The sequence below is a fragment of the Thalia democratica genome, chromosome 5 (assembly GCF_965202585.1).
Source record: "Thalia democratica chromosome 5, ktThaDemo2.hap1.1, whole genome shotgun sequence".
NCBI lineage: Eukaryota > Metazoa > Chordata > Thaliacea > Salpida > Salpidae > Thalia > Thalia democratica.
In genome coordinates this window covers 60,293,046-60,318,418 of record NC_139169.1, presented here as the reverse complement: position 1 = coordinate 60,318,418, position 25,373 = coordinate 60,293,046, and the positions used below count along the sequence as shown (strand labels likewise).

The 25,373-nt window shown below is 25.0% G+C and overlaps 1 protein-coding gene across 2 annotated transcripts; it reads right to left on the bottom strand.

Moving 5' to 3' along the window:
* Positions 1-1,152: 1,152 nt before the first annotated feature.
* Positions 1,153-15,798, bottom strand: LOC145835422 (PX domain-containing protein kinase-like protein). Of its 2 annotated transcripts, XM_082943003.1 has the most exons (18): positions 15,674-15,798; positions 13,141-13,191; positions 12,992-13,082; positions 11,815-11,958; positions 11,297-11,448; positions 10,844-10,918; positions 9,528-9,632; positions 8,805-8,909; positions 7,625-7,676; positions 7,038-7,147; positions 4,421-4,538; positions 4,102-4,232; positions 3,883-3,960; positions 3,604-3,690; positions 3,191-3,251; positions 3,062-3,106; positions 2,759-2,810; positions 1,451-1,582 (listed from the first exon to the last, which is right to left on the bottom strand). In XM_082943003.1, the coding sequence occupies exons 1-17, from the start codon at positions 15,767-15,769 to the stop codon at positions 2,803-2,805; spliced, it is 1,509 nt and encodes a 502-aa protein (XP_082799129.1). In that variant the 5' UTR covers positions 15,770-15,798; the 3' UTR covers positions 1,451-1,582; positions 2,759-2,802. The 2 variants fall into 2 exon arrangements, with proteins under 2 accessions (XP_082799128.1, XP_082799129.1); XM_082943002.1 differs by lacking the exon at positions 2,759-2,810 and having other exon boundaries at positions 1,153-1,582.
* Positions 15,799-25,373: the final 9,575 nt, after the last annotated feature.

The following is a 25,373-nucleotide window of genomic DNA, read 5'->3' as shown; positions in this document are numbered from 1 at the left end:
AACTTTTTTCAAAAAAACTGATTTAGCCTGATTTAGCCTGACTTAGCCTGACGCGCACGAACCCTGATTATAATAGTACCGTAATATTTTTGTAGAGACTTTAGTAGTTAACTCCTTAAAAATAAACTTTTTATTATTTAAAATATGATACCAAACAGCAAAATATAAAACATTTAAATGTAAATTTAACTTAAACATGTAGTGAAAAATATATGTAAGATGATATTGTATGTACTAATAATAATTTGAGAACTATCTTTTTTAGTTATACATTTTAGTTTATATTTTTTTACTTAAAAAAAAATTATCCACGTTATTTGTTTTTAATGAAACCAGTTAGAAATACATTGGAAAGTAAATTTTATAATGATGAGAGTTGTTACATTTACTAAATACATGTATGAGATAAGTTTTACAAAACTTGAAAAGCAGTCGATAAACAAATATAAATAAAAAATATATATTGCACGAAGTTAATCTAAACAAGCGTTGAAAAAAAAATTTATAATCAGCTCTAGAAATAGAGAAAACATCTAAATAAAGCTTGCATAAATAAAATTGGAAAATTTGAGAAAAGTAGAAAACGTTAAACACATAATAATTTGACACATGATAATTGCAACCGAAACTTAATTAGTTTAATATACAATAAAAAATAGTATAACTTTTAGAGTATACATTTTATAAACATAAATTTTCTATTTTTTGAAATTATTGATTTTAAAACATAATTATTAATGATAGCTCATATTCGAAACTTTTTTTAATAATATTTAACATATTTCTTAATCACACTATCTTAAAATTTTTTTGGGAATACTTTTACTATCAAAGTAGCAAAAAAAGCTATCTATCAAACAATAAACAAACACAAGTATGTTTTTTCTCTATACAAATCATTCTTAAGAAAACTTAAAAAATTAAACTTGAACAGGTTTTATAAATACTTGTAAATTAATTTTTTGTTTTAAGTTCTTTTTAATTTCTCAACTTTAAAATTTATGACTCAGAAAACAAAAACATATCAACTGTTGAAAACTTAGAAAGCCATTAAACGCAATAATATAAGTTTTAAGTTACTAAACAGCTAGAAAACAGAGTAATTACTATGGGAATTTACAAGAATTACATAAATTAACAGATAATTTTTTTAAACAAATCTAAGAATAAATAAGTATGTATTACAAAATTTACAACTAAAAATCACTCTAAATGCTTGAAAAAAAAAACGATTATTTTTTTGAAATACAGAAAGTTAAATTTAGTTATAAATAAATTACTTATAACGAAACTCTAAAAATTAAATTCAAATTCTTTATACTTTTTGATTTAATTTTTCTACTTGTGTTTGAAAAACTTCCAGGTTCTCTTTCCATAACCAAATAGTGACGTCACAATCAAATTCTTGGCGCGCTCTTGTCAACGGTGGTCGTTTTTTTGAGCTTGCCAGCTTTGAACGACGTGATGCTGCCTAGCAACGCTTGCCTGCCCTCCTGTGGTGGCGCCTGGTTGCTAGGAGGTTGCTGGGTAGCTACAGGTGGTGGGGGCGCGGGTATCACCGGAGGGGGCGGAGGGGGAATACCTAACGTGAAAGTTTTGTTTGCAAGTTGTTTTTTAAAGAATGCAAAAATAGTTTCATGTGTTCTTGATACTTTAATAACAAATTTTAAAACTTTTCAGGAAAATAAATAGATATGATAAAATAAGAGATTAAGTTTAATTTTTAGAAATATACTATACCTCTTTTTTTTGAATTACGACGATAAATTTATGTTTATTTAAAACTATTTTTACTGTGAGTAAAAAGTTAATAGTAAAATTTGCATTAGAACCTGAATAATAAAGGTGTATAAATTAAAAACTGAATGTTTTTGTGTAACAAGTACAAAAATAACGGAATAAAACTTTTATGTTTATTACTAAATAGGCATGCTGAATAAGTTAACTAAATTAGTAACCTTCAATTAAATGTTTTGTTATAAACTATGTTTAAACGCGGGAGGTGGAGGGGGAGTACCCAACGTGAAAGTCAAATTTGAAATATTTTTGACAGACATATCGTCAAAAGTTTTAGCAACACATTTAAAAATATTTCATAGTTCAAAAAATCATGAATATAGTAACTAAAACAATTTTGAATTAAGTTTAGAACAAGTTATTTCATTTTTTTTTAATCACAGCTACAGATTTATGTTTATCAAGAAACATTTTTAACCTTGAGTAAAAAGATAGCAAAATTTTCATTCAGTTTACTTAAAAGGTGTATAAAGTGAAAACTAAATGTATTTGTTTAACAAGTATAAAAATAACAAAAAAAACTTAGACCTTTATTATAAAAAAGGCATGCTGAGTGAGATATTTTAACTAGTCACCTTCAATTAGTGTTGTAATAAAAACTATATTTAAAAAAAAAATTGAAATAATAATAACGTAGTGCCATTAAATACAAGAAGTTTTTGAAACAACTCGGTCAAAACTTACTTTGACTTGAAAATTATTTTTTTAACATACACAAGTAACTACATTAGTGTTTGACAATTAGGTTTATATATCATGCTATTTTTTCTAAAAAACATTTTTTCGGTTTAACTCAGGTGTCATGCAGAAATCTATATACAAAAATTTACAATATCCTATACAAAATAACTAACATAAGTTTAAAGTTAGTTTCAACTACTCGTTATTTAAACAAGCACTACTGATGTTTAGCTTCACCTCCATATAGCTAAACAAAACATGCCTTTCTGTAGAAACTAACCTCAGCAAAAAACTAATTTATCTTTTTTTTTTTGAAGTTACGCCCTAGCTAGCTGAAAATTTCACAGTAAACGTTAAACAAAACACCAAAAAAAAAAAAAGTTTAAGAGTTTCAATTTAATTAGTGATACATAAAATTTAATTGTGTGAGCTGTGTAAATCATGAAGTAAAGTTTTTTTAAACAATAAAGACGACATGAAGTGAAAAATGTAGTTACTTTTAACCTTGAAGTAATATAACTTTTGTTAAAAAAGTGTTGATTTAATTTATATAAAATAATGAATATACAACAAAGTGACAAACCAGCGGGAGACTCGGGTATTGTTGGCTCACTAGGTGTCGTCGGCGCTGTTAAAAACATTTAATTTAAATATCACACTAAAAAAGACATTTTTTATAAAAAAATTAAAATCTGTATAATTAAAAAAAAACTTGATTTGCTGCTTTTAATTGACTTGTCCTCTTCTGGTATGTCCAAGCTTTTTTGTTTTTTCTGTTCAATTTAAAAACATTAACTTTTTGTTTTTAATTTTATATAAGAAACTCTTTACAAAATGGTTTAAAATCTATTTTGTATACCTTTATTTAATTAACATCACAAAAAGTATCAAAACATCAACGTAAAATGTTTTTTTTAAATGTATTACTTTTATTAACACTCATAAAATTCTTTAGAACGACAAAGTTTTTTGATCTGAAGCAAGTAAACTTCAAAAAACTGCTAATTGAAAAAAAAGTAAAATTTTATAATTCAAACTTGAAAAAGACTAGATATTAAAAACTTTTAACAAGCTGCAGCATCATCATACAGCCTAATTACAAAAGTCAATCATTAATATACCGACCTTCCTAGCTTGCAGCCTTCTCTTGCTTCTTTCAGAATCGGACATGTGATGAGTTCTTGCTTTTGACATTCTCCTCGCTTGAGATATCTAGAAGATAATATTTCTATATAAAATAGAAATATATAACTTCATTGTTAAGTTCTTATACCAGCATTAGATAACTATAATTTTTCATAAACTTTTCATAGAAAAAAAAATTGAGGACATAGGCTTTTCTGATTGTAAGACTTTCTTAGATAGTAAAAGAAAAAAAAAATTATGTAATCATAAACAACTTACAATTTTTTGTTCTTCTTTTAATTTTCTTTCCTGAGTTTCTTTAAACTGCTTATACGCTTCCTTCAGTTTCGTTGGAATCTGCAATGAAAAAAATCTATCTTTTTAAAAAACCTCGCTTTATTTTAGTGTCTTTGAAAATTCAAACAATTTTATAAAATACTGCCAAAAAACACAACAAATTATGATGCTTATCTCTAAACAGATTAAGAAAAAGTAAACTTTCAGCTGCGGTTTAATTCCGACGGTCAACACAGTTTCGTCCATGAACAAGGTGTGATTCAGGAGGGCTTCCAGCTTGGGCAGGCCGTTCTTACATGCCTCCACGCTCAAAATTGACTCCAATACTGATCCTGCAACACAATTGTAAACAACTGTCTATAAATGTATATTAGAATAAATAAGTTCAAGTATTAACCAGCGTTAAATTTAGTAAAAGACTTAAATGTTGAATGTTTGAAATTAATTAGAACAAGTACCAAAAAATTAAAAACAATTCATAAACATGTAAAAGCAAGTATTTTTAGTTGGAAAAACCAACGTATGAGAGCAGGGCTGTCAAATGGTAATTCATCGATGGTTGGTTTGTTTAATGGTCTTCCGTAAACCATTTCGTACAGAAGATGACCAAAACTGTACACATCTATTGATTCAGAACTCTAAGATAAGTTAAAGTTTATATTTACAACTAAAGTTTAAATTAAAATTGTTTAAATTAGAATCTTTCAACTAGTACTTCAATACACTGTTTGTAAAAATTAATTTATTTCAAAGTTAAATGTTAATATTTTTCTTATCTGAAATCGATAGAATAATTTACATTGGCGTTTCTAGAATAAATAAAAAAGTAAAACTTAACAAATAAACCAGAAATTAAAATTATATACCACAAAACTTAAACAGACATAAAAACTATAACTTATAATCTACTATGTGTTTCTTCATAAAAAATATGTTTAAGTTCTAGTAAATAAATAAAGCAAGCATTATACAGCCTTGTTTTTAACTACCAATATACTTTTTCCTAAGTCAATTAAATATCAAATACAAATTTGTAACACTAAACTCTTCACTTATCTTAGCTTGCTTTGGATATGGGGTAGGCAAAATTTTTAGTTAGCGAGCAAAGTTTAAAAAATTTCCTTACGGGCCAACTGTTTTTATAGAGTTTTAAATACAAGTTTTTATAAAAATTTTCAGAAGCAAAACTTTGTTCAACTATCATTTAATGATCACTACTGTGTACCTAAATCAAATTAGAGGCAGATTACAAAAAAAAATGTTTTTTAAAACTTTGGTTCTATCTGTTTTTCACAAAACATTTTTAGTTAAAATCACATCGAGGGCCAGAAAGTTTGTTTAGTGGGCCGGAACTGGCCCACGGAGCCATACGTTGCCCATCCCTATTTTAGACGGATTACTGAGTTGTACTATATATAAATTAATTTAAAAGAACAAAATAAATAGTCGCATGTTGAGTATTTTACTTCAGATTGTATTTAAATTAGAAATAACCCTTATCTTATTTATAAGTGCTCGTGTGATATCAAACGCATTAAAATTTAAGCAAAAAACTCAGTTTAAGTAAAAATATGTAGTGCAGTAAACATTATTTTAATAAGTAAATACTTTTTATAAAGATATACTTAGCGATGACAAATTTTGTTTGAAAAAAATTGTTTATAAGACTTTAAAAAATATTATAGCATTTAAAATATGGTTCCTTAGTAGCCTATTATGCATGTCTTTTCAATGATTACATATCTCTAAATACATAAACATTTTTTTTTTAATTTTATAACTATATTTTATAAATATTAAGTAATAAATGTAAGATTCTTTTAAAGAAAATTTTATTAGTATATTTATTTATCACAACTACTTAACTATAGCTTCCTAGAACTACTTTCAAAAAAAAAATTGTATTAATGAAATATTTATCTTATACTGAACTATCAACTTGTAGTTGTAAATGCTAACAACCAAGTAAAAATTTTAGTTTTTTTTTTTTGCAGATCTAGTAACTAAAAAAAATCTAACTAAGTTCTAATACTGTAAGTACCAATAAATTTTACTTTTTTATCTTGTTTACTAACAAAACACAATATTATCTATATTATTTCTTTTATTTTAAGCTATCTGCTTTTAAAGTTTAGTGAGTAAGCTGATGTATCGTATGTGCTAAAAGTAGTGTAAACTTAAAACGAAGAAAAATTGCTTAAACGGCAACACTTGAAAAATAAAACAATTTATAAAAAAATTTAAGCTTTCAGAAAAAAGGTTATTAGCTACCGTTGAATGTAAAAATAAATTTTCAATATTTGAACATTTTTTATTTTGTTAAAAATTCAACATTTAAAGTACAAAAATGCACGACCACGAATATTATTTGAAGCATTACCTTTTGCAAAGCCTCAAAAAATTACAACTACCTCATTTAAGCATTTGTTTATGAATAAAGTTTCTTTACTTGCATTAAGGTAGAAAATTTCTTCAAATAAATAATAGAGATACATAAAATGCAATATTTAAAAACATAGAGTTCTTTTTAATGAAATAACTAAAATTAATTGAATGCAAATAATAAAAGCTTAACTAATTTAGCAACTCATTAGATAAAACTTGTTAATAGGAAACAATACAATCAATCAATTAAATCAAAAAAGCAATTATGCCAAGATAGTTTTATACTTAAAAAAACAATACACATTTATTTTTCAAGAAAATAATTGTTTTTTTTAACTAGAACTATATACGCTTTCTATTAATAGTGATTTTTTTAAATATTTTAATGTTTATATAATAAATGTTTTATAAAATAAACTTTATCATTTGCTTTTTAAATCCTAAATAGGCTATGCTAAGATAAATATTTAATCATACTAATCTAAAAAGAATGTTCAACATTTAATTAAAATCGCTGGAATTAAACTATAAATAACATTATAAGTGTTTTTATAGTGGTGTTTTGAAATTAAAGTTTATATCGAGTGTACGGAAAGTGCATCTGCGCTCACTAATACTTTACATATACAAAGTACAGGTTTTTATGAAACATTTATCCATTATTTACTTTAATTAACTCTTTTGATATGAACAAGTTACGATCCAAAAACAACCACGATAGAAATTCTAGTTATTTTCAAACCAAAACTAACGTGAATTTTGCGGAACTGGCTGTAGAAGGTTTTGTAATATGGGGGAATACCGATGAAGTAGCTTTCAATGTCGACCAGCTTGCACACGTTGCTTTCTATCACTATGTTTCCTGTTTTGAATAAAACTTCAAATAAACAGTCGTAAATTTCTTTGTAGTTCTTAATAGTTTGAATTTGATTTTAGTTATTAAAATACTAATTATAAAGTTTTATATACTTAATAACATTTTTTTTTAATACTTTTTTTACTTAACCCTGTAATTGCTTAATTAAACTGTTTTAATATAACTAATTTCATTTTTTTCAAGTTATTTATTTTGTATTTGGTATTAAAAAAAACAAAATAACAAACAAACTATTACATTTTATAAACTTTATAAGTCAGTAATCTTTCAATAAATACATTGAATACTTAAAAGATTTCTTATAGCAAAACTAACTAAATAGGCAAACTTGTTATAAAACATATATTGTTTTCTTAATTTTCTATAAACATTTACGAACCGCTAGCTTTTGCAAGTTTTTTAATAGTTATACAGCTTAATTTTAAAATTTATATTTAGTTACTTTTCAGCAAAAAAGCTCACCAGAATGTAAATGATGAAAAGCCAGTCCTTTGTTATGCAAGAAGGTAACCGCCTGAAAAAATATATATCAAATTATAATATAAAATTATATAATTGTATTAAAGTCATATATTGTTTTAGTAATAAAAAAATATTAAAGATAACTCGTTTATTTTAAGTTATGCTGGCTTTATTATGTATTCGAACTAAATTAATAACTTTTATAACAGTACATAACAAACATTTACAAAGATATAACATATTTTTACAATACAATTGGAGAAAAAAACAAAGAAAATTATTTTTTGAACTATGTTCCTTTTCCTATACTTCGTTTTTTGTTTTGTTAAGTTAATTGCTAATTTTTAATTCTGTACAACTAACTGCTTTGTTCTTTATCCAATATGAGTTTATTAGTTAGTACAATATTTCCACAAAATAAATTAATCAACAATGACTTAACGTTTACACACCTAAATTAAGGTTTCGCAAAATAGGCAGTAGATTGGCCCCTCGGAGACAATTTTGACTATCAGGGGACAATAACTAAGAAAAGGGGCGAAAATGTAAGCGAGTAATTGCTTACATAGGTGTAATATCTAGTAAGGGGGCTTTTGTTTTCTGCCAAATGGGTTATTATAAGATTAATATTTGGGAAACCCTGCCCTATACCAAACAGCTGAAAAACTAAACAAGCTTTAATTCAAGTTCATAAAAATTCAAAAGGAAAACAATAACAAATTACTTACTTGCAATTAATGTTTAACTAGTGTTTGAATGCATGAGTAAACAACATACTCAAGCTTTTATGACACAGTCAATAATGAAATTTAGCGATTTATCCATATCAATACATAAAAAATTGTAATTAAGTAATTACATTACTTGCTTGTAAAATAGCAAAATATAAACAAGTGTGTTTAAATATAAATAAGTATTTTTATATATTTAGATTATAAAGCTTAAGTTTGTTATATAACTAGTACATACTACTACAAGAATAACACTGATTTTGAATCTAAAACTATACGCTTTTTATAGTAATTTAAATATACAAACAGAATAAAAGTATTGAAACTTTAATAAATTTAAAAGAAAAAACTTTTTATATCTGAAAAAAATATATACTTTTGTAAAACATAGTCGGAATAAAGTCAGTCTTACAGACATATATTTGTAAAATAAATGAAAATATAAATACCTCTAATATTTGTCTACCGTATTGCCTAACTTCAGGTATACTTATTTGCAGCACATTTTTCGGGTTGCAGTAACGTTTCAAATATGATGTTTTCATAGGTTTTGTCTAAATTCATTAACTTAATAATGGTAAGATTACAAAATAATATTTTTAAACAATTATAAATTAATTTACTTTATAAAACTGGTTAAAGTGTTTTAATTCAGTTAAGCATTGTTTTAATTATGTTTCATTTATTATATTAATATAAACAAACATTAAGTTAATTTGTTATTTAAAATTTACCAAATATATGTTTTAAACAAAGCATATATAGAATTGATATTTTCTGTGTCATATCTATTTGACAATTTACGTTTTAAAATTAAATTGAAGTTCATTTAAATAATGCAAGAAAGAGTAAACTTTTTTGAATTGAATATCCTTCAAGTATAAAATGTCATCATAGAGCGTTAAAGTTTAACTATTATGTTCAGTTAATTTCAATTCTTTACATACACAGCTTTCAAAAGGTTAAAAAAAACACTTTAAGTATTACTTAGTTGTATTACTTGTAACATTTACAACAATAAAGTTTGTTGCTGTAAAAAAATGTAAAAACTGTAACTTTACTGTATATGCTAATTTTCTAAAAACTAACTTTAAAAATATAATGTGTCCTATTAGAATAAATAAATTACTGTAGATAAGGTGTAGAACACATACAAGAAAAAAACCACTCACCTTGCATATTTTATCTCTGATGCTGCCGTCTTTGTTAAACGGACGAATTATCAGAACTCCGTTCTCACTGGCTGATGCGTGCAAGACTTTCTCTATTGACGGATGCTACAACAATTAAATTATTTCTAGGGAAACGTACGGCTGACGGCTTATTGTTTAGCTTGAAAAATCTTGTAAAAATTAATTCAAAAAAAAGTATTTTTAAATGCCCACCTAGCTTAAATTTTAGTGTTGAGTATAAAACTGGTTATTTAATTATTATTTTATTGCAGTTATACTTTTAAAGAGCTTTTATTTATATAGTATACCTTTTTAAACAAATCTTGCCAACAGAAAAGAACATTTGCCCACCTTTATTTTAAATGATAAATAAAAATATATGCTAGAATAACTTAAGTTACAATAAAAGTCATTACATATAGAAACTTAATATTTATTATAAATGCTTCTATTTGTTTCAAAACGATGATGAAACTTGTGACTACCTCCTTAATAATTATTTTCAAAAAAAAGTTCAAGTTTTTATTGACAGTTGAACGACAAGAATAAAAAAAATCAAGTTAATAAAACTTTTAAAAGTTTATAATAACATTTAGTGACATTTTCTTAATTTTTCAAAATTTGAATAATCTAAAACATGAGTAGCAGAGATCAGCTAGCGGGCTAGATAAACAAAAATATCTGGTCTCTGAACTATTTTTTAGCTTTAAAACAACAAGTGCGAAAACAAAACAAATGAAAAATGAATTTTAAATGTGCTCCTAATTTGATTTTCAAGATACAAATGGTACTAATTATACATCTATTTCATTACATTTCTGTTTTTTTCCACTTGATTTATTTTTATAGTTTTTCAAAATTAATTGACCTGAGAGGACTTTTTAACAAGTCTGGCCTGCCAACTATAAAATTTTTCCACTCTTACTTTTAATATTAGCAATTTTAGTTTATATTTCAAAGAATTTGAAACTTTACTGTTAAGTGATTTAAACAATTTTGTGAACTGTAAAAGTTTAAACTGATTTTTTTTAAACTGTTTTCATTATGTTCATCATAAAATTAATTTAAAAATTAAAAAATTTATAAAATGAAACAAATAAAACTTTAAGTAAATGCCTAACTTAGAATAATAAAAATTTAAAATTTAATAAATTAGACACTTATCACTAATATCAAACAAACTAAAAAAAAAAGTTTTAGAGTAAAGTTGAGCAATAAAAAAAAGTTTATCCAAAAGCCTAATAACTCAAAACTATAACTTTTTAAAACTTTAAAACTATTTAAAACAAGTAAAACTTTCATACGCTAACACTGACTTGTATGTTAGGTAGAAGTTTCATTCCAGCAGTCAAATCTTTTAATTGTAAAAATCTGTCTGGGCCAAACTGAGTCTGTTAAAAGAAATTTGATAACGTCAAACAAAATACACAAAAGTATTACAATGTTAGGACTTTAATGCATAAATTGTACAAAAAAAAATTCTAATTACAACTTTATTTCAGGCATACTAAAATTCTACACTTTTCATTAACTATATTTTATTAAACTATAAAATTATGAATTTATTTTTCCTCTAATAGTTGAGATCTCTTTATTTGTTTTCTAAAAATCAAAACATATAATACTATAAAATTATTTTGAACTAACATAGTTTAACAACATATTTACGTTTTATGATCTGTATTCCTTATATGATAATAAAAAATAATTTTTTTCCTACTTAAAACCATCTACTTGAAAACTTTAATAGGTTTTTTAGCTACTCTTACCCAAGTTAATATCATGCGTTGTTTAGGGCTGCTCTTGGGCTTGACCATGAAAAAGCACTTTCTGATCCTGCTTCCGAACTCCCTGCACGGCTCCACCAACTCCCAATCCTTCTCCGACCTCAGGAACATCGACACGTGCTGGAGGGCAAGCTCTGAAAATAAAAAGAACTTTGAAAATACAATAAAAATTATATTTTCATAAAAAGCTGTCAAGCACTAAGAGTATTTTCAGGGTCAATTTTTAACACATTGAAACGAGTTTATATTGAGAGAACATCTGCGAGAGCAGGCTCCGAAATTTAAGACAATTTTTAGTTCAAAATAAAATGTTTACGTCAATAAAAAGAAAATAAAGTTTTAAGAGTGTTTACATGGTAATTTTTTGATATACTGAAGCAAAGCTTTATTAGCTATATTAAGAAAGCATCTGTACAAAATGCATCATATAATTAAGTTAGTAAAAGTAAAATTAATTGATTAAATAATTGCGTCATTTATAAACTAATCCTCCAACTAACCGACTTGAGGCGTCTTGTAATTGTTTTCGTCGAGAAACTTCTTGACGATTTCGCTGGAGGCAAGCATTGGGTGGCTTAATATTGTTTCCATCATCTGCTGCAAGCCGACTTGCCTCTCAGCAATAAACTCTCTACTCATGTTGCCTTGAAAGATTATTTTAATGCTGATAAAAACGTAAGTACATAATCTACATACATGTGAAATTTAGCTGATGATCTTTTAGATAAATACTTTAATTTAGTTGATGACCTAGTTAAATCATTAATTAGCTGATGATCTAGTTAAATCATTAATTAGCTGATGATCTAGTTAAATCATTATTTATCTGATCATCTTCTAGATAAATACATCAATTTAGTTGATGACCTAGTTAAATCATTAGTTAGCTGATGATCTAGTTAAATCATTAATTTAGCTGATGATCTGGTTAAATACAAGTTTAAAATAAAAAACCAGGATTAGCGTTCAAAAATCAGTTAGGTTTTTTTAGTTTTATTAACTACGATTCAAATACTTACAAATTTTCTGAACATTTACAGTTATAAAAATTTAAAGGTACTTAGTTGTATAAAAAGTTATAGCAAAAAAAAAATTAGTGACGTTAACAAAATTAAATGTACAGATATTTCGATAAGTTACTTAAAAACAAAATAAGTAAGAAAAATCTTTATTTTCATTAAAGACTTGATAAATTTGGTTAATTTGTATACTCTTCGAAATTTAAAGTTTTTAGAAAAAATCTTACTAAACTAAAATTTATTATTCAAAACAAGGTTGAAACAATATTGAAAATAATCCTAACAAAAGTGTGAATTTTTACTATTGGTATCTTCTAACAGCTTTTTATAAAGTAAATCAATCTACTTTAAAATACTTGAGTTAAATGAAAACAAAAAAAAATAAAAGCATTGACAAACATTGTTCAGATAAGTATTATCAAAAACACCTAGTTATCAAAAGTATTTCTAAATATATAGACCAAGTAAATGTCTATTGGTTTTGATTAAATAACAAAGAGTTTTACACAAAATTTATAAGAAAAATATATATAAATGACTAGCTTAAATTGGTACTTTTTATTCTAAAGATTTATTTTATTTTCAATTAGAGACTAAAACCTTATATTTGGTCATCGACACCTTTATATTTAACTAAAAAAGTAATAATAAAACTAACCAATTAACTTTTTTGGTGGCAAGATGATTGTTACTCCTGATGGTTTCAAGTTTTCATACAATGTTACAAAATCACTATACCTTTTTTTTACCTGAAATTGTATTTTATTCTTATTTTTTTATCATTTAAGCATAAAAATTCAAACTAACATTCCATATGTTTTCTTGTGTTACTCCTCTTTGTACTTTGATATTGAATACCTATTTAAAATATTATGAAAAATAAACTTGCTAGTTATAAGAGTACAAAAAAACTTAAAATTTAAGTAATTTTTACAATAAAATTTATAAAAGTTGAAATAAACAGGGGTACTATTTAAAAGAATTAACATTGGACCTCAATTTGAAAGTTCATATTATAATATAATGTTTTGTTTTTCAAAGTGAAACTTTTTATTAATTTTTGAGATGAAGTTAGTTGAGTAAAAAGTTTTTGATATAAACATATGGAGAACATTTTTTGCTAACTTTTTTTTACTTAAAAAAAAAATTACTAAAAATTTGTCTACTCCTTCATTTCACAGTAAATAACCTCAAGTCTTTTGTAAGTGATCCTTGCAATATACTTAAAATTGTATTGTAATAACTAAGAAGAAAAAAACTTTTATACAACCAACATTTAAAAAAAATAATCTCGTTTTATAAACACAGTGCTTATTCACTTATCCGGACACGTTGGGCAAGTTTTTTCTGTAAACATGTCTGGATAACCAAAATTCCAGAAAGGTATAACATTTTTTTTTTATATAATGTGGGACACATTCAAAATTCACCCACAATCAAAATCCACCCACAATCAAAATCCACCCCCAATCAAAATCCATTTGATCAAAATACACCCGATTAAAATCAATCCGTTCAAAATAAACCTGTTTAATTTAACCCAAATCAACAGAAGGTCAGAATTGCACCTTGCTCGTTGCACGGGTTGACTTTTTAGCAGGGTGCGTCTTTTTAGCACTGCTTCATTTTAGCACTGTGGGTCACTAGTGCACAGGTTGTCATTTTTGTTCAACTTCACTTTTGCATGAGCTCCATTTTTGCACAGCGTAAAATTTATACCAAAGGGGACAGTTTTGCACAGCAACACTTTTGCACAGTTTTACATTAGCACAAAGGTAGTACTTTTGCACTGCTACAATTTTGCACGACGTTACTTTTACATAAGGTTTACTTTAAAACAACCTTCAATTTTGCTCGGAAACACTTTTGCACAGAATTTTACTTTTCAACAGCAAAAATATTTAAGGTCAGCAGTTTGCATGTTCATTTTTTTGCAAAACAAGAATTAATTCCTAACAGAATTTTGTAATACCGAAACTAATTATATATTTAAACAACTATTGGAATAAAATTAAATATTTAAGAGAAAAAAATTAAATTCAGTTAGTAAAACAATTAAATACATAAGTAAAAAATTATAACTAAAACTTAAAAAATAAATAAAATGCGATTTTTAAGGTAAACTATAAAAAAAACTTAAATGTTGAAAAATCAAACCTAGTGTATAAAAATTAATTAATTTGGTTAAAATAACAATTAAAATGGTATTTGATTCAAAAAGAAATAAATAAAGCGAGGTGAATGTTTCAACTTAGGTGGATATTGACTTGCATTGATTTTGACCAGGAGGATTTTGATCGGATAAATTTTGAATCGGATCGGGTGAATTTTGAACGCGGTTGGATTTTGATAGTATACCAATAATATAATTGCTGAATATAATGCAACGCATAATAAAAGTGTTATGGTAAAACAGATACATAGTAATTGTGAAAACATTTTAAACAAATAAATAGAAAAGCAGACATAAAAAAAAAAAAATTTTGACTAAGTTTAATGTCAATTTAACGGAAACATACCAATCCTAACAAACTAAATTTTTTTAGAAGTTTTATTTAAATAAGAAAGAATAGACGTTTGTTATATTGTTTTTTCACGTTTTTCAGTATTTATAAAATCACTTAAAATTTTCTTACAGCATGAAAGCTTAAATATTTGTATCATACAAAAATGTTAGTCTTTAATATTGAAAATGTTTTGAATTTTCTTCTCACCGAAACTGTCCGTATAAGTTAGCGTCCAAATAAGTGAAGTACGGATAAGTGAAAAAGCACTGTACTTCAAGGTTTGTTAAAGTTTAAAACTACTTCTGGTATGCTTATTTATTTCTAAGTTAAAACTATGTAAAGATTACTTATAAATTTTAAGAAAAAAATAAACTTCTAATTTTTATTTTTATTTTGTTTTTCTTTTTAATTTAGTTACATAAGAAACTTATTGAACTCTTTGACTTTTTACCATAACATCTCAAAACTAACTTGAATTTTTAACAATAAAGAACAACTTCATACTAAGTCAAAGATCTTTTAAGTGAGATCAACTTGTAAAAAAATACCTTACCTGCCTATGGCCTTAAGTAGTGATCATAAATAAATAAAAAAAGGACTTATCAATAAAAACTATTCAGTAAACTTATATTTGTCTAGTTCATTTTAAAATATCAAGTTTTCTTAAATAAAAGCTTAATAATAACTGTTTAATTATTTAACTGTGCTTAATTTTTAATTTTTTGATTTATTTTAAGATTTATAAATTAATCAAACTACCAAGAACTTTAAGTAAGTTAATAAATAATTTTCATAACTTTCAATAATTAGAACTTATTTACATTTAAACTTACTGTATAAGACTGTACTGTTTCAGAACCAGTAAAAGTACAAGCTAATTTTTCAGTGTCATCTAACACGACTGAATCTTTCTTTTCCAGTATATTCATATTTAAAGTTAAAAAAAACTATAATCAACTATATTTAATTTTATTTTATACAAAAAAACAAAAATTTTAGAATAGCAGTATAAACTATCGTTTTATATTTTTTGTATGCCTCAAAACTTTTATGTTTTAGGAAAGGTTAATACTAACTATTAACTTATAAATTATTACACCATTTTTTTTGATTTATTTACACTTTTTGATACTTTACAAACTATAACACAGCATTTGTAAAATACAATACATGCTAAACAACAAATTTTAAAAATTGAATAGATAAAATCGATGTATAAAACTAGTTGAAATATTTTTTTTAGTATTAAAAACTAATGAACTCTAATTGTACATAACTATTATCAAAATATTAAAAATGTATGTTACTAAAGAAAGTTACTAAAAAATTATCAATTAAAGTTACAAAGTTAGCACTTGGACTTCAAAATAAAATTCAGTATTTGATAACAAAAGTTCAGTGTAAATATTTCTAAAATTTATCCACATAAAGGAATAGGTTTTTTTAAATGTACAGGGTTTCCACTCTATGAGTAAAAAAATCTTCCCTGATTGACCATAAACTTCCCTGAGTTTTATTCAAATCCTTAAAATTTTATTGTTTATTTAAAAACTACAATCTTAATTCTAAGAATATTGAATAACTAGCCGCACGGCTAAAAAATTCTAAATTAGCACTTAAAAATAAATAAAATTAATTTCTGTTATCCAAAATTTTGAAACTAGATTAACTAAATATCATTCTAGATGCAGAAAAAAATTTGCCTGAGATTTTTTTAAAAAATCTTACAACTTTCCTGAATTTTTTAGAAAAAATCAAAACTGCCCTGAGTTTCCCTGAGAAAAAAAACGTAAAAAAATCCCATGAGTTTCCCTGAGATTTTTTATAATTTGAAAATTCCTTGAGTTTCCCTGAATTCCCTGTGTTCCTTGAGTGTGTGACAACCCTGAATGTATTTATTAACCAATTTTATTTTTATTGTTCTTTGCTGACAGAATTAAAAATTTTATTGAACTTAGTGAAGAACCATTAAAAACTTTTCTTTAAAACAGACCAAGTAACCACAGGATGTAGTATTGTGTGAGAGGGTGGAAATTTTTTGCATAAAACTAAAAAGCTTTAATTAAAAGAGTATAATTAGCAGTAACAACCAGTAATTTTCCATGAAATCAAAACAGAAAAATAAATAAGTATTTGTTTTATAATATTTATCCCATCTACATTAACTAGTGATCTCTTCATTTTTCTATTTGTAATACTAATTAGTTTTGTTTTCGACCTCTCCCCCCTAAGATGACAATAATTAAACCTCCTCCCTAACATAACTACACCTACATTAACCCTCCCCCCTCATAACTACACCTCCCCCCTAACATAACAAATGTCTCCCCTAACATTTGTCCTGGACATGACATTAAACTGTATCCTGGTGTATGATTCAATTACCAAAAGGTTTTTTCTTACACCAGGTCCTTAGACCAAACTTTTGAGCGCTTTTTTTGTTTAATAAAAATTACATTATAATAGACTATTAATTTTGTTCAAATGTGTTTGTATGTACTAAATTATTGCCTTTTGTATCAAGCATATAGAGAAAAACTTATTCATGAGTTTTTTAAAATTCTAAAAGTGTTTAATGTTTTGTTTATGTTTATTTTATTTTTATGTTTAAGTGGCTAAAGTTTTGATGCCTGAGTCGAACATTGCACAATAAACAGTATAATAATATAAAACAAATTTATTTACTCAACTATTTCAGGGTTGCCACCCTTTAAGTCAAAAATACTATCATGAGTGACCGTAAACTGTCCAGAGTCATTCTAAGTTTCTTCAAGCCTTAATTTATTTTTACTTTTCAAAATTAATATAAATCAAGTTATTTAATAAAAATGGTTATAAAAAAACAGAATATTTATGCTGAATTAATTAAATCTTATTCACAATCAATAAAAAACCATGTCCTTATTTTTTTTTTAACCTTAAAATTATATTGAGCTTTTCGTAAACTAACAAAACTATCCAGAGCAGCTAGCCTGAGTTTAAAAGTAAAATACAAAATTTCACAAATTCCAGAGATTTTATTAAAAATTAAAGTTACAAATTTTTAATTAAATCATAGACAAAATTAAACTTTCAAAGAAATTGCATTTTTTGTATATGTTTGTATATATAACTTGTTTTCAGTCTTATAATGTTCAACTCTGAAAGTTTTTCATGTTATTAGGACACCTATGCCATCAGGCCACATAGTTTATTGATTTTAAACAATATGTAGACTAAATATAAAATAGTAAATCATTTGGGTTTTTAAGTCTGTGTATGATATTTTAAATAAGTATGGTTGTTTTTTGTATAGAAAACAGTATAAAAGGCATAAAAATATAGTTTTTTCAATAATTCTGATCCTATGTATGACTTATTTGAACGAGCATAAAGTTAATTTTATAGAAAAATTTATAAATTTTCAAAAAACATAAAACTTTAATGTCAATTATTTTACTTATCTTAAAAGCTATCTAAAAAATTTTTTTTTATCTTAGAGAACGCACCTTTGTCTTTAATTTAGGAAAAAAAAAATTTGGTTTGGGGTTTGAATTATTTCATGGGGTCCCTCCAAAAATAAAGAGTTTTTTTTTTGTTTTTTCTATTAAAATTGCTTTATAACAAAAAATATTTTTTTTTTAATATTTTTTTTTTTGATTTCTCTTAGTTTGCATGTTATTTAAACTCTTAATTAGTTTTTTTATAAATAATGTTAATATCTTTTACGATTTGGCCCCAAAACAAAATGATGTATATTACACTATCATTTGCTTTGGCCATCTCCTAGATAAAAAATTGATAAAAGGAAAAAAACAATTAATAAGAATGTAAATTACAACAAATTTGATTAAACTATAATAATTTAATCACATTTGTTGTAATTCACATTCTTATTAATTGTTTTTTTCCTTTTATCAATTTTTTATCTAGGAAATAGCCAAGGCAAATGATAGTGTAATATACACCATTTTGTTTTGGGGCCAAATCGTAAAAGATATTAACATTATTTATAAAATAACTATTTAAGAGTTTAAATAACATGCAAACTAAGGGAAATCAAAAAAAAAAAATAAAAAGAAAAAATTATTTTTGGTTTTAAAGCAATTTTAATAGAAAAAACAAAAAAAAAACCTTTATTTTTGGATGGGCCCCATGAAATAATTCAAACCCCAAACCAAATTTTTTTTCTTAAATTAAATACAAAGGTGCGTTCTCTAAGATAAAAAAAAAATTTTTAGATAGCTTTTAAGATAAGGAAAAAAATTGACATTAAAGTTTTATGTTTTTTGAAAAATTTATAAATTTGCCTATAAAATTTACTTTATGTTCTTATTTGACACATACAGTTCTTGTAGCATGCTATTCAGCTGATTTATAAAGAACTTTAGAAAACTCCCTGGTTAAAAAAAATATGGTCAAAAAAGATTCAAACAAAACTGTAAAATCAAAGTACTTTAAAATATAGATTGTTAGTAGATTACTTATTAAACGACAAAAAACGCTCAAAATATTTTGTCCAAAGACCCGGTGCACGAAAAAACATTTCGGTTAATGAGTGGCACAACCCTTGAATACCTCTTAACGTCTTGTTCAGGACAAAAACATTTAAAACTAAGAATACATAAGATAAGTATGACATATTAAATCGATAAATTAAATCAGCTAAATTAGAACAAAAAGTTAAAATTTATCTTTATAATATTTATGTTCAAAAAAAAACTAGTAGTATTTTATTTTTTATATCAAATCCTTTTTATTTTAGGTATGCGACTTAATGACCGAAAGGTGTTTTTGTGCACGCAGGTACTTAGGGCTTGGACAAAAAAATATTTTTTGGGATCTTTTTGTTTTTGTTCAATAAGCTTACTTAAAAGCTATGATAGTAAAATGATAAACTTTTCAAAAAAAACATGACCATTTAACGATAAATTAAGGTTTTTTTCTAAAAAGTTAATTAATTTTAGTACCTTATAGAAGCTCTGTCTGTAGTAGTTTTCCATGGTAAAGTTATAGCTGCAGAAAATATTTTTAGTAAAGTGTTTGGAAACAAAAAATGTTAAAAAGTGCAACCAAGATATTAAATATTATCATTTTTCAAAATTAAAGTTTTTTTATTGTACGGAACTAAAATTTATATAGCACCCTTACAATTAAATTTTAATGAAAAGTTTTTTTTTTTATTCAGCTATTTCATGGGAAAAATTACTCACTAATTTTAAAAAACATGCTTAGTAAACTATTTTACTACAGCACTTTTACTAACTTTAGTAGCTCCAGCCTCCAATTGCTGCTATTTGGTAACCTTCTTCAATTACTTTGGAATATTGCATCATATTGTAATAATAAGCTGCAGTTTGTATAGCTTTATGTTTTTTAAGAGTTTAATTTATCTTTTTTTTTTTGTTATGCTTACAACAACTTATTAATACATACTATTTTTGTTTTATATTTTGGTATTTGTTATAAATTTTGACACTATTAGTAGCAAAACTAAAAATAGTCACTAAGGCTTCTTTAATAACTTTAAACAAAAGCAGTGAAAATTGGTTTAATACTAAAGAATGTTTTTAAAACTTTTATTTTTGTTGTTATAACTTTTTGTTTTTACTAAACTTCTTATAAAAACATAATTTGTTTATACAAAAATTTCGATGAAATAAAAAATTAAAAGAAAATACATTTATAATATTTAAAATCTATAAAATAAATATTGTTTATAAAAAAGAGTGATACCAAATGTAAAACATTTGTCTAAGAACTTAGTTAATAAATTTATATATATATATATATATATATATATATACATAGAATTAAGTTATTTAACTTAATAAATTAAATTTTTCACACTGAGCCCACCTTGAGGGCTTTGTTAATAAAAAGGTTTATTCAAAGATGCTAAACTCGAAGAACTCAAGTTTCGTGATTACTCACTCATCAGCTTCAAAACAAGTTTAAAATAAAGCACAAAACAAAATCACCAATGAAGGTAAAAAATTTTTTGCATAAATAGATTATGACGTAATTTTGGAACTATCAAAAATCGTGCAAAACGGCTTGTGCAAAAACTAATCTACCAACAGACAATAAACTAGCGAAAATTCATATAACTTCAGTGAGTAACTACATATTAGGACAGATAATTGGAAGAGATAAAGATAAAATTAAGATGCAAATTGAAATTTAGGTTATTTTAAGATGAAATTAAAACTTGTTAAACTTTAAAAGCGACTTTTTTATATGTCTACAAGACGATACAAACTCGCTTCTTTTGTTCAAACATCTTTTGTCTTTCAGTGCATATACAACGGCTGATGCTTCTTTGAGACACAGCCTACATATCGGGCTATTGCCGTCGGCTATAGGCTGTGCTCTTTTTATAACTTCCCAGGATATTTCGTAGTCAATGCCGCTGCGCTTTAAGCCACAAACATACTTCGAAAGTTCAGTGTCATTTTCATATATGCCGCCTTTAAAAGATTTTTTATGATTGGCATACCTGAATCTAAACTGAGTCGAGCACAAGCCGACATAGAACCTCGTCTCAACGCCAGAGTTAACTGTGGCCTTGTAGACGATGTTCTCTGAACGGCAATTACCCCCTTTCAAATTATATTTACAGCTACCAGCGCAGCCGCATTGACTTTGAATTCCTGAGTTTTGATTTAAAAATTTTTGGTTGTGTGCCTTAATGATATTCTCTAAATTTGCCGTACACGACAAACATGTTAAAAAGCACTGCTTTGTTTACTCAAGCGTGAAACTAATAGCTTAAAACAAACCAAAGTTTATATGCTTCATTGCTGAACTACCATAGTAACTCTTAGCATTTTAACAAGTCTGGTACACGAATAACTTATTCGCATATTATGTTTGTTGAAGATTTTAGTTAGCGGATTTTGTTTATTGAAGTGTTTCTTGACTAGATTTATAAATTTTCTTCCAATATTAGTTTTTACAGAATTGCTAAAAGGAGGGTTATACCAGATTACATTTCTTTTTCTTTTGTGTTTTTGATTATTAGGTTGTTGCTCAGGATTTTCGAATTTAAGTTTGTTGTCGTATCCGCATTTTTTCATTATTTTTTCATATTCATCTTTAGTCTTTAAAAAATTTTCTTCTTTGCTTGATCGTTTATTTAGGCGTTGATTTATTATGTTAGGAATTTGTTTTATAATGTTTTTAGGGTGGCTTGATTGTTTGTTGACATACATAATTTTAGCGTTTTGTTTCCTGTAAGGCATAAAAGAGATATCATTCAAGTTGAGCTTCACATCTAGGAAGTCAGTTATCAATTATCTGTCCTAATATGTAGTTACTCACTGAAGTTATATGAATTTTCGCTAGTTTATTGTCTGTTGGTAGATTAGCTTTTGCACAAGCCGTTTTGCACGATTTTTGATAGTTCCAAAATTACGTCATAATCTATTTATGCAAAAAATTTTTTACCTTCATTGGTGATTTTGTTTTGTGCTTTATTTTAAACTTGTTTTGAAGCTGATGAGTGAGTAATCACGAAACTTGAGTTCTTCGAGTTTAGCATCTTTGAATAAACCTTTTTATATATATACATATATATGTAAATATATATGAATATATACGATTTATAACGTCTTATTTTTTTAAACTCATCAAAAGATATAAAATCAAAAGTCCTGAGTAAATATACAAAGTGTGCACAAAGGGTGCACGGCTTTTCAATTCTATTTTGAACATTTTGCTTTTTGAAAATTTTAGACTATTTTTAATAAGACCTACATATACTATAGAAATTAATACTTGCTATATTTATACATGTTTTAAAATTAATGTAGTTTTCAAAAATGGCCCCGAAGAAGTATCGCTTTTTTTGTAGATTATGAATAGTTGTATTGTAACAATAAGTTTAGTGCAAACAATAGGCTTTAAAAAATTAGTTGTTTGAAAGTTATTATAATACAATATAATATTTAAATGTAGATAACTAGAATATCAAACTTTTTTTTAGCACACTTATGTTTTAAGTTTGATTAGTATGTTTTGGTAGCGTTAGAACCTTACGAATTTAATGGATAACTTTATATATCTAAAAGAATATTTTAAAGTTGTAAGATCAAAACTCGCCATTCAAACCTTGTAAAATAAATATTAAAACTACTTTACGTTGGTTTTTCTAACTTTTTATTGTTATTTAAAAGTCGACTTTTACTAACTGTTTGTTTTAAAAAAATAAAAAGGTAAAGCTTTTTTAAATTTAAAAGTAGTTTTTAAAGAGTATTAAAAACGTAGATGTTCATAAATCATACATAAAAGTATGTTTACTAAACTGATTTAGGTTAAACCTACATCAGTAGCCACAATCATTATTCTTTGGTATTGCTTTTTCATCTGATTTTCTATAATTGCTAAACTAGTTAAAGGTATTTTTCAAAATATAAATAAATAATTTAAAGTTTAATACGACTCATTTTAAACACTTGATTATGTTTAAGAGCATAGTATATATTTAACCTTATTAGTTTAGACTAATGGTTTAACAAAAAGTTTAACTAAATTAACAAAGTTATATAGTTATTCTTTCAAGACTTTCTTAGGCAGACTAAGTTATGGTCAAAGACCTCGTCAATGCTTAAATAAAGAATATAAAAAGGTATCTAACAGTCGTGGAAAATAGTATTTAAACAATTAGATCTAGTAGTTGAGATCTCTTTTGTTGTTTTTTAAAAATCAATTATTAAAAAAAATAACAAAATTATAAAAGTTTAAACTATTTTTATCTAGTAGGTTACTTTTTTTTTATTAAGCAACACTTAATTAGTAAACCGTTCTGAATACAATTTTTTATCTTTAAAGAGTAACAACTTTGGTGTTATTTGAAAAGAGTTTGTAACGTTTTATTTTAAACTTTTAGGAGACTATAACTAAATAACTTGAAAAAAAAACAAAGTAATTAAACTTTTATTGGTAAAAAAAATCTTTCTTTAAGTTTTTGAAATTTTAAAAGTTTTTATAATTGTATTAGTTTACTTTGTAATATATTTTATCAGGCATCATTATTAGTTCCATTAAATATTTACAATTTTTACATTAATAAAATAAACTAAAATAGTTTACATAGTTACAACATTTAAGTCTTTTTTTGTTATAGTACACAATACTTAAAATAACAAACAAAATTGTAACGTGCTTACTAAAATTTGTCAGAACATATAACAAAAAATACTTAAATAGAATATAACCATCAAAGAAAAACCTTTAAAAAAACCTCTAAGCATTTCGACACTTATTCTTAATTATAGACGTTCTATAAGTAACTTTAACTATTTAAATAACCTTTGAATATGTGTTTACTATATTTTTAGTATATACAGTATAAAAATACAGTATTTGTTAATTTACAATTTTGATATCGTTTGAGAACTGATAAAAAAAAGAAACTTGCTATTTAAAAAAAAATTTAAAAACAAGATAATTTTTTGCTCAAAATTATTAAAATTGTTAATATTAAATGAGAACAAACTAAACAAAAAGCTTATTATGGTTAATAATTTTGCGACATTGTAAAAATTTAATTTTTGAAAAAAAAAAACTAGAAAAAAGTTATTAGGATCTTATAAAATAAAGTAGAAAGCAAATTTCATTAAAATGTTTAAAAAAAAATTGATATTTGAATTATTTTTACGCATTGCTTTACTTTTTTTAACTTTTCATAAAGCTTAACTTTTTTTTTTAATACTATGGTAATAATTTACCTGTTTGCTATTTTTACTTCATCATTTTACATTATTTATGTTTAAAAATATATTTTTTTATTGAGCAACAAAAGAATGCGATTAAATTATTTGGTCCTAAGACCTGGTGCACAAAAAAACCCTTCGGTTATCGAGTCGCACACAATGGATACCTCATTACGTTTTATAAGTCCACAAAAATTGTAAAAAATATTGTTTAAAGTAAAAAAATATACTTTAAAAATGAACTAAAATTTACTATTTTAAGTCTTTATTCCTAATTTTTCAAAACGACTTTCAGCCAGTCTTAAATAAAATGCATCCAAATAGTACACTTTTATTACTCTGAAGAAAAACCCTTCGGTTATCGAGTCGCACACCGTCGTCAGTACAAATCTTAATATAAATGACTTAGTACAATAACATTTAAAATAAACTTAAACCTAAAGTAAAACAAATAACTACTAAATTATTTTCAAGCATTTAGTTTTAATACCTTGAAAAATAAAGAGTTGAGAACAAATATATTTTATAAACAGAAGAAATTTAAACAGTCTTTTAAAGTCTTTTTAGTTAAGTAGTATTTAGTTTTTTATGAAGGTTTTAAAACGCATTTAAAAAATATAAATTAATCTAAAGCAAAGAAAACATTTGAAAATGTCAAAACAATATAAAACAATATAAAACTAAACGATATACTTTAAAGTTAACATAGGTATAAATATTGCATATGTTCTTATAGTTTTTAATAAATTTGAAAAGTTTATCTAAAATAAAATTATTGGTTTTCTCACTTTAGTTTTTTATTATAAAAAGTAAGATAAAACTTTTAAATAATCAAGTG

Bases quoted from the DNA above. Each gene is read 5' to 3' on its own strand.
- LOC145835422 (XM_082943002.1), bottom strand. From the start codon at position 15,769: ATGAATATACTGGAAAAGAAAGATTCAGTCGTGTTAGATGACACTGAA. The intron at 13,192-15,673 runs GTAAGTTTAAAT...TATTTTAAATAG, and splicing joins AAACAGTACAGTCTTATACA to GTATTCAATATCAAAGTACA. The intron at 1,583-3,061 runs GTTTGTCACTTT...CTTTCACGTTAG, and splicing joins AATACCCGAGTCTCCCGCTG to GTATTCCCCCTCCGCCCCCT.